Source organism: Lissotriton vulgaris, chromosome 6 (genome assembly GCF_964263255.1).
Source record: "Lissotriton vulgaris chromosome 6, aLisVul1.2, whole genome shotgun sequence".
Classification (NCBI taxonomy): domain Eukaryota; kingdom Metazoa; phylum Chordata; class Amphibia; order Caudata; family Salamandridae; genus Lissotriton; species Lissotriton vulgaris.
In genome coordinates, this window is record NC_141694.1 from 935,628,966 (window position 1) to 935,641,206 (window position 12,241).

Consider the following 12,241-nt stretch of genomic DNA (forward strand, 5'->3'; position numbering starts at 1 on the left):
TAAAACGCCATTGGGGGATCGTACTGCAAAAGTTAAAACGGCCGCAGGTGCAAATAATATTGGCAAAGGCTTAATTAAGGCTAAAGTGGACAAACAAACATATCCTGCTATGTCAGACGAAAGCGCTAGCAACATGTCTGAAACACTGTTTCCGTGTAGCGAGACGGTAAGAGCTACTCTAACTGGTCAGAAGTCGCCCTCTGTGATAGAGTTAAAGGGCAATGCATGAAGCAATATAAGCACAATGAACACTGCCAATAGCACCCAGATGACAGTTGCGATAACAGAAAAGGCAGAATTTAAGGGCAAGAACAGGGGCATGGATAAATTTGCTAAAGTGAACAAGGCTATACCCTGTGTAGAAAGTGATTCTATCACTGAGGTTGTAACAATAACTGGGACTCAAAATGACACTGTAACGCTATATGAAGATGTGACTGTTGTCAATACCACTTTAGAGATGAGCGCAAACACAGGCGATATAAATATGCTATCAGAATCTTCTCAAGCTACTATCAATATTCCTATTGAGTGTATCAATCTCGAAATAACACAAACCACTATGGCAAAAACTGATGGGCTTACAGTTGAATCTAGAACGATACCTGATAAACAACACTGTGAGTACTTACCAGGAAAGAAAACTGTAGACGACTTGCTTAAAGATGACATTGAGATAGCTGAGGAGAGCTCTAACCCTGAATATGAAGAGATTTCTGATGAAGCTGAAATGGATGGAGCCTCCAATAATAGATCTAATATTGGCAAATCAACTGGATTAAGAAAAACAAAAATGAAGGTTAAAACCAAACAAAAAAACACAACTCGCAAACCACTGATTAAAGAACCTGCTGTAAGTAAGAAAGGACGTATAGTTGATGATAGCCCATTGAGAAAATGGATCGAAGCTAAGGGGGGAGTAAAGAGTATGGCTCTAAGACTTTCCGGTACAAGCCCCGAAGATGAGCTAAGTCTGCGAGGAAGAAATAAATCTCTCAAAATAGGGTCTACAAAGAAACCAACGCTTCTAAATAATGATTTAATAGATTCATCAACTAATACAAATATTGAATCTAGAGACGCGGATTCCAATAAGATTACTCAAAATGACACTCTAGAAACAACTGTGTCGGTGAATACGGGGTGTCACCCTATAATCAACAACCCTAATAAAATATTAGAGGACCCAGCCAATTTACCACCCAGTTTATCACCAATTAAAATAGCACTTGTGAATAGCCAACTGGAACTATCTAATATTGAAAACATTGAAATTGAGGAGTCAGATAGGGGTATCATTCCCTCAAAGGCTAACAATTCACTTACAATGACAGATCACATGGAGTCCTCAAAACAATTGCAATTGCAAACTCAAAAACGGATACAGGATATAACACCAGATCTCTCAAATACTATATCTATGGATTTAATTATGCAAACTCTCTTAACACAAATAAAGGAAAGTCAACAACAATATCTACAATTAAGAGAGGATAATACCAAAATACCGGCTTTTATGAGCGAAGTCTGTCAAAAGCTTGGAGGGGTCACAAAAGAGATGGAAGACTTAAAACAACGAGTTGTAGAAGTGGAAGAAGGTGCAAGCAAATCAGAATCAACTACTAGATCTAACTCTACACGTGTTTCTAAATTGGAGGCCAAAGTGGAAGATATGGAGAATCGAGCACGTAGACAGAACCTCAGACTTTTTGGAATTCCCGAAGGCACGGAGGGGGCCGATCCCAGATCTTTTGTTGTGAAGTTATTCCAAAGAGCCTTTAGCGATCTATCTGATTGGGACTGGGATTCCCAACTTCAGCGAGTACATAGACTGCCTCTTTTCCAAAATAACAAAAACAACAAATTTCCTAGACCGTTTTTGATTTATTTTGGGAACTTCTTATTGAGACAAGCAGTATCACTTAAGGCCAGACCTAATAGCCCTGTAACTATTGATAACATTACTTTCTTTGTGAGGTCAGATTTGAGTAAGGGCACAATGGATAGACGATGGGAACTTCATAAAATGATCGATTCCTTCAAGGCCATAGGGTGTACGGTCTACCTACAAGAACCTGCCCGCCTTAAAGTTATAAGAAACGGTCAAGCTCTATTTTTCACTGAACCGGAAGAGGCAGTTCAGGCTCTAGAGAGATTTACTCTAGAAAAGAGACAAATGAACTAATATTAACTCTATGGTCTAAATTTGTTGACATAATCACTTAGGAATTCATGTTTTTTTCCTTTTCTTGCTTTTCCTTTTTGGTGAATCATGGTTACACTTGAGAAAGCGGATGGGGTAGTCTCCATGCATGTTACTTCACTGTGCTGCCCCTACAGCGGCAGCAAGGGATAGAGGGGTGTTCCCCCCAAAGGGACGTGAGGGTGAGAGGGGGGGTGAAGGTAGAAGACAAGGGTGGGGGGGAAGGGGAAAAAAAGGGAGAAAAATGTTATTGCAAGAAATGAATATGTTTTAAGGAATAACAGAAAATAGTTGTACAATAAAGTCTATAAACAGAGGAGGATCAACACTATGGAAAGGAATATAAGATATAAAAATGCTTAAATTAAGATTATTAAGTTGGAATGTAGCCGGTCTCAATAGTAAACTAAAGAGAAGATTAGTACAAGAAGAGATTGAAATGTATAAACCCCACTTTGTGCTACTTTCAGAAACTCATATTAGCTATCAGGAAAGAAAATTACTATCCCAAATGGGATATGAATTGGTGGTCTGCTCTACTTTAGGTGCTTCTATTCGGGGGGTTGCCATTTTAAAACAAAAACGAATTTCGACTGAAACTATTAAGACAGCTTCAGACGCACGGGGAAGGTGGGCGATAGCTCAGATACAATGTGAAAATAAAAAAAATGTTTTCTGTGTGATATATGGACCTAATATAGATGACCCTAAATTGTATGAGCAATTAAGCATAGAGCTACTAGAATGGGAGGGTGAACTTATAATCATGGGGGATTTCAACTGTGTTATTAATTACAAAATAGATTCTACAGGGCAAGGTTCTTCAAATAGGATGCGAAAGGTCAGATCGGCAATACTGGAACTGGCAAGATTAAACAATCTGAAAGATATATGGCGCTTTAAATAACCCCTAATAGCAGGCTATACTTACTATTCAGCGCCTCACAGATCTTGTTCTAGAATAGACATGATTTGGGCATGTGACCATATTGCAGAACACTGCGATCTGGTAATATGCCTAAGAATCACATCCGACCATAACCCGATGCTACTTGAATTTGAAATTAGAGACCAAAAGAGGGATACACGAAACTTCACATTCCTGAGATATTTACTGGTAGAATCTGGATTTATTACACTATTGAAAGGACATATCAAAGACTTCATATCACTTAATATTAACTCTGCCAATATAAATATAGTATGGGATACTTGTAAATGTAGTATCAGGGGATTCACTCAGCAATATATATTGAGATCAAATGCTGAGAATCGTCAAGCTATTAAAAAAACCACTTCCAACATATTACAAGTAGAACAAAAACTCACCGAAGCTACGATAAAATCATAAACAAACATTGATGAGTTAAGAATAAAGCTGGCTGAATTACAATCATCTATTAAAAAAACTCTTAGAGAAAGATATAGCGCGAAAATTCATAAATATAAACTGGCTCAGTATGAAGGTGGAGATCGTATTGGTAAAGTGCTGGCCTATAAGACAGCGGATAAAATAGCCAGAACTAAAATTAAGACAATTATAGGTCCAGATCAATGTGAGTACGAACAACCGGATCAGATTCTAAGCCAGTTTGTTAGCTATTATCAAAACTTGTACACCCCACTTGTAAAGCCACAATATTGCAATATCTCAACAAATATCTACCAACACAAAGAGATTTAAATATAGAAATTTCTCAACAATTAAATTAAAAAATAACAATAACTGAAATAAAGTTAGCAATTTCTGCCCGACCTCTAGGAAAAGCAGTCGGAGAGGATTGTCTTCCGCTGGAAATATATACAATCTGTGCTCAGGAACTGCTACCCTTGTTAGAAGAGGTGATTAATTCAATACTCAAATTTGGGAAAGCTCCAACATCATGGAAAATAGCTAAGATAATTTTTTTTCTTAAAAAAGGCAAACCACAGAAAGAGTGTGGCTCTTACCGGCCAATATCTTTGCTCAACTCGGATGCAAAAATCTTTTCTAAAATTTTGGCTAATCGTCTCGCTCCCATCATGCCAGACTTGGTTAACCTACAACAACATGGTTTTGTGATGGGAAGAGACACCACAGCCCATGTAAATACGGCAATTACAGCTTTTGATGTTGCTGAAACTACTCTCACCCCACTCGGAAGGATCATGTTGGATGCGGAAAAGGCATTTGATCGAGTGGGGTCGGAATATCTGTGGGAAGTACTAAAGAAAATGGGCATTTGTGGACCGTACCTGGATTGGGTCTGCTCACTATATGATAACCCGCTTGCCAAGATTAGCTATGGGGGAAAGGATTCAGTTAACTTCGAGATAGGAAGAGGAACTAGGCAAGGCTGCGCTCTCTCCCCTCTGCTTTTTGCTCTATCTTTGGAGCCTTTCTTGAATGCATTAACTGAACAAGCTAATATAACTCCAATTTACCATGGTGAAAAGAGCTTAAAGATAACGGCTTTTGCAGACGATATTGCGGTATATGCAACAGACATAGTCAAAGCCATACCCGAGATAATTGAAGAAGCTACACAATTTGGCAATGTATCAGGCTATAAATTGAACGTGAGCAAGACACAAGGGTTTGCTAATTATAATCCAGAAGAACCAATCCCCGGCATATGTCAAAGTGCGACTTATCTAGGAATCAAGCTAGCAGCAGATACTGAGAAAATAATAAATATGAACTATGAATCTTTATTAAAAGAAACTGCTCTAATTTTCAAAAAATGGCACAAGATCCTACTCAGTCTAATAGGGCGAATCAATCTGGTAAAAATGAAGATATTACCTAAAGTATTATACTTGTTTAGGGCTATACCTCTTCAACCAAACAAACTTTTCTTTAAAAAATTGGATGGCATATGCAGTAGCTTTTTATGGGGATATAAGAAAGCTCGTAGGGCTATGAAACTCCTGGAACTACCGATTGAAAAAGGGGGTCTTTCTTTTCCTGATTTTAATCTATATTTTCTAGCAACTTTTTTTCGTCGCATAAGAAGTTTGATGAAAGATGAAAGTTCTTTATTTTACCATCAGTACATGCTCGGGCCAGACAGTAATCAATTCTTGTTTCGCTTACATGACCCTAACTATTTCAAACGTGTTAAATTCAAGACGGCTAGACACATTAAAAAAATTTGGGATCAAATTATGATTATTGATAAAAGTTCCTTTTTTAACGCTGAACTTAGACTTTGGGGTAATCCAGGCCTCCCAGATATATTTTTAGACGGGACAGGAAATCTTTGGACCCGACATGGCATTAGTATTTTGGGAGACCTCCACGGTCCAAATGGATTTCTGGATTTTGAAACACTTAAAATTACATTCGGTCTAACAAATGATATGTACTTCAAATATATGCAAATAAGAGACTACCTTTTCCGTAAAATGAAAATATTGGAAGTAACCCAATCAGACTTATTAGCCTGTCTATACTCGGAAAAACCAAAATCACTTATTAGCTTGGGCTATCAATATTTAACATGTGGCAAATATGATGATACTACTAAAATTGCATCCAAATGGTCTGTCAGACTTAGCATGAATATTAATTCTGCACAGATTGCAGCCTCACTATCTCACATAAACTCTATAGTACATTCCTCCAATCTAAGACTACAGTTATATAGAACAATTACACAACTTTACTATACCCCACAAAGAATATCTAGCTGGTCACAGGGTAACTCTGTAACTGATAAAACAAAATGCCCGAAATGTGACTTGTCTGCAGCCGGAATAGAACACATGTTGTTTTCCTGTCCAAAACTATTCACATACTGGAAAGGAATAATGGATGTTTTAAAACGCAAACAAATTATAACTCCTGTGCTTTCTGCACACCTGGTTCTTCTAGACATTCTAGATACTAACTGCCAGAATAAAGATCTCATAACTATACTATTTGCTTTGGTAAGCGAAATAAGAATCATGGAACTTACACTAGCAAAACCTAGAGGCCCAAAAGCTTGTAAAAAAAGGAAAAGATCTGGAAACATTTTCTTGAATTTTGAAAAATTACTATATAAGTCTTACTTTAAAAAGAGGCCAAACTTATTTGTGATTTTCTATCATTTGTTTAATATTACATATGTTTTTCTATGATGTATTGTTTTCCCCTCTCGTTTGGTCGTTTTTTGATAGCAATAGATTTGTCTATTTATTATATTTTGTTATCCTATTGATATGTGAATTTAATTTGTCTTTTCTTGCAATAATAAACATATTTAAAAAAAAAAAGAGATGGGCCCACCCTGAGGCTTTTCCATCAGTTTCAAGGCCAGTAAATTCCAGATAACAAAGGTGAAGGCAGTTCGACCATTAAGGGGAACCACATACATTATTTTCCTGAAGTGGACATTGCTATTCCTGATCGAATGATTTGCTATTACCTCATAGAAGGGCTGTTGAGCCCAGGGCCGGACTGGGAACCATAACCGGCCCTGGCAAAGTGCTCGGCCGGCCCCACTCGGGGGGGGGGTTGGAGATGCCGCCGAGCTCCTTGCCGTGGCCGGTTTTTGGCCGATTTTAGTACAGGGCCGATTTTGCTGCTAAATCGGCCCTGTACCAAAATCAGCCCCCAGGGGCCCAAAACCGGCCCCCACCCGTGCAGCGCACCGGGGGATTGCCCGGTGCCCACTATGGCCAGTCCGGGCCTGGTTGAGCCTCTGTTTAGATTTGCTAGCATGTTAAAGACAGGCCTACTGCGTTTGCCAGTGCTTGTTTCCACTGTGCCATACTCTGTCAAAGCATGATGGATTTCAAGTCCACCATATTAAAAGTGCAGTAGGCGGTAATGCACTTAGATTGGATCCCTTATGTTTTGTCAATGTCATCTATCCAGCGAACTCTGAATAAGGCCCTAAGTTCATTAAGTGGTTGTTGAGTTACTAGAAGACCCATGACATCTATCACTGTGAACATATTATCTAGATGGCTTCCTGTCTAGTCTTGTTCCTTTTCATAAAACAGTTCTTTATGAGTAAATGTAGTTCAATCAATACCTATTTTCTTTAATGAACGCTACATTTGCTAATATGTATATTATTGTCTTCTTGGTGCTGGCAAGTGCTTGAAAGTGTGCATGTAGTATTGGGTTTTTGTAGAGTCTGTATAGCTTCCTCTCTTTGTCATGTACATACATCAATGATAGACATGACAGCCTTAGGATGGTCTTCCCCAAGTTTGTGCCTTCCTCCTCCAATCTTCTGACCTCGTTTTTGCTGATATTAGGACCCCACACTTTACCACTGCTAACCAATGCTAAAGTGATTGTGCTGTCCCCCCTAAACATGGTAATATTGGTTCATCCCCAATTGGCATATTTCATTTTGAAACATGTCTCAGGTCTGCCACTGCAGAACCTGTGTGTGCAGTTACACTGCCATTCTGACTTAGCAATATACATCTTTTGCCATGTAAAAACCTTTATCTTTTTATACATACAAGTCACCCCTTAAGGTAGGCCCTGGACAACCCAGAGGGCAGGGTGCAATGTATCTAAAAGGGCGGGCATGTACTTCTAAGTTTTACATGCCCTGGTAGTTAAAAACTCTTAAATTACTTTTTTACTACTGCAAGGATATAGCTCCCATAGGATACATTGAGAATACCTTATTACATTTAATTTCCACATAGCAAGATATAAATGTTTAGAGTTTGGTGTCTCTGGAATCCTAATTTAAAATCGTAACTTAAGGTGAAGTCAGATTTTAAATTACATTTCTGGAAATGCCACTTTTAGAAAGTTGGAATTTCTTGCTTTAGCCATTTGGTGCCTGTTGCCTGTCTCTCATTACATGACAGGGTGTACTTGGTGGTTGGGCTTTGTGTATTCCGCCTATACAGCCTTACACAATGAGAGCTTGGGTGTGATGTGATGGGTCATCCTGGCAGGATGGGTGAGAAGCTGGGCACAACCTTACTTACACCTGAATAGGCTGTTTACTGTCTACACACAAAGGTCTGCATATCCCATTGTAGTGAGTCTGGAGCCAGGGCAGGAATCAAGGACCTCTGCACACTTCAAAGGCATGTCTTTGAAGTCTCATCAACTTCAAAGGCACCACTTGGTATAAGTACTAGACCTCAGTCACCACCACTTCAGTACACTTCTGGACCTGGGGATACTCTGCCAGGAAGAAGGACCGCAGGGCTGCTGAAGGACTGGCAGTCTGCTAGACTGCACTCTGCTAGACCTCTGCTTTGTTGTGCTGATCTTTTTCATGCTTCCCCATGGCCTCAGTAAGAAGACATGTACCTCTGCGACTTCAAGGGCTAGCTGGCTGGTATGCTGATCTGAAGCCTCAGGGACATAATAAACTTCCAACCACTGCACTTGGACTCTGCCATGGGGTGCCATCCCAGTCCTGGACCCTTGGAAGTGGGACTGAGGTGTCTGCTAGTGTAACCAAGGCACCTTATCTGCTGAGTGACACATCCTTGAGATGAACCGATTTATCTGCTCGGCTGAGCGGTGCATCCCCGAGCATTACCAAGGCATCGCAGCTGATGCGTGGATTGGACCTGTTGCAAAGGAATCACATCACGACCACCTCCCACATTTTGGGACTGACTCATCACTTTTGGAAGCGGCAATGCGCAAAGCTTTACCCGACACAAGCTCCTCGTATCCCTCATCGATGGCAGCCTCTTTTGGGAGTCTGAAACCCCGCATCGCAGCTTCAACACTCATCAGTATCAATTCATTCCCTCTGCTGCACCTCACCTCTTCGGCATTGGGCTCTGCATCGCAAGCTCCATTGACAGGATCCTTGAAGTCTTCACAACAAGACCTCGCACAGCAGCCTTCTTGTATCTTGGAACCAATGCATTGCCTCAGCTGTGTGATGCTTCTTCAACAAGGATTCACACAAAGCTCCACAACTAGGATTTAAATTACATTGTTCAGGAGGCTAGGTCCTTGTAGGTGGCCTGCACTCCATCATGGCAGGCCTGAACTTCTGGCTTTGTTGCGACCAGATGTCTGCAGTAACACTTTTTTTTCACTTCATGTTGCAATTTTACTTAAAAACTTTGAAATGAATTAACTCCAGTTCTACTATTTGATTTTTATCGTTTTGGTCTTGTTTTTTAAATTATTTTCATAATTAATTTTTCTTTACAAACACGCTCTAAAGTTAAGCCTGACAGCTCTGTGCCAAGAGCCAAAGTGTGAGCACAGGTTAATTTAGGGTTTGTCTGCTTCTTATCCTAACTAGGATTGTGTTTGTTACTTGACCAGGGCTCATGCCCCAGTCAACTAACAACCCACTTTCAAACAATCATTATTTGATTTGGTGATATTACCTTCATTTCCTTTTGATTTTGTTTATAAAAATGCAATTGTACGAGTTATTGAACTCCTTGCTTTACAGAAATTAGACATGACGTTCTTTGGGGAGGAGGTCGAAATAAGCACTGATTTTTAGTCAACCAACTTTAAAGAACATTTAAAGAGCACCTTTTTAACTTTCCCAAAAATGATAATCTCCCTAAAATACAAATTGGCACAATACACAAAGCAAAAAAGAAGTACAATAGAGAAAGTCAAGTCAATTTAGAATGACTAAATGCTACTTGTTGCCTTCTCGTCAGTATGGGATAACATTGTTAAATTGTATTATGTCAGTTTTTTTCTATAGAGTGAAAGACAACACAGGGTTTCTTCAAGGCACCAGCTAACTGTATTCGGAAACATGGTATAAATGCAAATGGATAATGTCTGTTCAGGAGAAGCGAGCATGCATGGACACTTCTTGGAAAAAAATGCTTTAATGGCTTTTTAGTAGTCATTTTCTGTGATGTGCTTGGTGGGGTTTTTTATACATGAGGACACCTTCAATGTGGAATTTTCTATCAAGACTCTCGTTCCCGAAATATGGATATTATTCTGCCAATGTTCTCAAAGATCTTGAAAACATCAATATTAACAGTAATCTTTGAATATTGCGGCAATCTTTCCTATTCACAATCCGCATTAATTCTAAGCTTTTGAATAGGGCAGGAAATATTGGTATTATGCAGGTGAAGTCTTTTGAAATTTGCAAAATTTGCCTTACACATATGATTCTTTTGCCATTTCTCGTTGACGCAATTCTGCCTAATTTGGATTGAACAATAATCATGAGGGAAAAGAACTGTGGCCGAGAGACATTTCCTCCTCAAAACAGTCTCTGAGTCCCGCTGATTTTTTAAATGATTTTCCTACACTAGGTCTGCCAAAGTGCAATTTCATGTTATTTTCCTTAAAATTAAGTGTATGGCTCTAAAAATTAGTATTTTCGCTTATCTCAGAATTGAATTCTACTCTTTTTTCTGGAACTTTATTGTAACCTCCAAATTAGCCCATCATGTGCCACTGGCTTCAGCTGGCAGATGACCCCAGTGCCTCTGTTTTATGACAATTGCAGCTTGCCAACAAGTCTGCAATGTCCTGGGAGTTCCAATAGACAAAGTATGACAGCAACATAGCTCTGAAGAAAAGATGCCTTTGGTATTGAGAAAGGGAGTTCGGACGTTTCCCATTCTGAGGAACACAATTCAACTGTTTAACAAACTCCCCATTTGTTCGCAGTTTTTTTTTTTTTTTATAATAGATTGCCGGAAGGATTCTAGGTCACTTCTGGGTTCCGCAGAGTGAGCACCGTCACCACAGGAGCATCCACCAAAAAGGTGTATTACGGAAAGAGACTTGCTTAAAATGCTATATTTTATTATTGCTTTCTTCTTACCTGTTTTTTTTACTTCTGGTGCAGCTTTCTTAGTTTCAGAAATTCTTTTCTTTTCTTGTGATACTTCTTTAAAATAAATACAAATATTTAGTGATTCTTGATCTGAAGAAACTACTCACACTTTACAATGGATTTTCCAGCTAAATGTTTCTCATGTAAAAAATGCAAAACCTCCTCCATTAACATGACATACAACTTCACATGAAAGCAAAAACAACCAAAAACTGTAAGTAATGGGGAATTCACAGAAATATGCCGCAGCTACTCATGAAGGAAAGCTTTGAGAGCACAGCCAGCAGAGAGCAGTTTATGATGAAAAATAAAATAAATTGTCGAGGACTGCAACTTATGTATATTATCAGGTTATACCAGGGGGTCAAGTGTTCCAAAAAAAGATTTCATTATAATGCTTCTGAAAGACCAGTAGGAGGAATATGTTTTCAAATACCATGGCGGGTCATTATGATGGCGGACAGACTACAGTCCACCCGCCATCGTATCGTATGTGGGACCACCTGCTTACAAGGCGGTGGTCCCACAGGGTAAATTAGGATGAGACTGCCACTGTGACAATCGCGTTGCCCATGTTTTGCATTGCGGCAGGTGCTGCGCTCTGCAGCACCCACCGCAAGACAAAACAGACACCCCACACATATCCCTGCACTAAGTGGCACACACCCTGTGGTGCCTACCACATGGTGTAGGGATATGAAGGGGGCCTCAAAGGCGGCCCCTCAGGGTCTATGTCCCTGGCCCAGGGGGATAGGGGGTCTGCTACGGGCCCCAAAATTCATTTCCGCCTGCCGTTTTGCTGCGGTTTGACTGCATCAGAATGATAGGCGGAAAGGGATATTGTAAGCCCTACAGCAGTGCCTGACATGCACCGCGGCCATTCTGGGACTACAGGGAGGTCCGACAGGTGGTTGGATAATGATGCCTGCAGGGACAGTGAAGGTCGGAGTTTCCAACCGTTCCCCGTCCAAATGCCATCAGCATATGGAGGACAGAGTTCCCTGTTCCGATGGCGGCCAAACCACCACCAACAGTCTGTTGGTGGCGGTCTTGCTGCCAGTGTAATGACCCCACATGTTTTTATTGGGATATTCTCATCAGTCATGCAAGCCTGATGTGTGACACCCTGCTGTTCATTAATACCAGACTTTCCGAATCAAGTGGTTGTCAGTACCTGAGGCCAATTCTCATGTATATAATTTTTTTTGTCCTGTATCTCATTTCATTTCTACACTGCCCTGGCCTTTTTGCTGGTCAAAGATTTTAGCCTGGTATTTTGACTGTGCGAGGGACT

At 40.1% G+C, this 12,241-nt stretch overlaps 1 protein-coding gene across 50 annotated transcripts in view; it reads right to left on the reverse strand.

The window, feature by feature from the left end:
* Positions 1-12,241, reverse strand: part of LOC147708230 (uncharacterized) — a 2,035,583-nt gene that overhangs the window by 1,093,701 nt on the left and 929,641 nt on the right. For 47 of the 50 annotated variants that reach the window (XM_086926979.1, XM_086926974.1, XM_086926953.1 and 44 more), the window contains one exon: positions 10,936-11,001. The exons of the other annotated variants lie outside the window; for them this stretch is intronic. In XM_086926979.1, the coding sequence (XP_086783105.1) occupies positions 10,936-11,001 (66 nt within the window). The remainder of the gene's footprint in view (positions 1-10,935; positions 11,002-12,241) is intronic. 50 annotated transcript variants of the gene reach the window in all.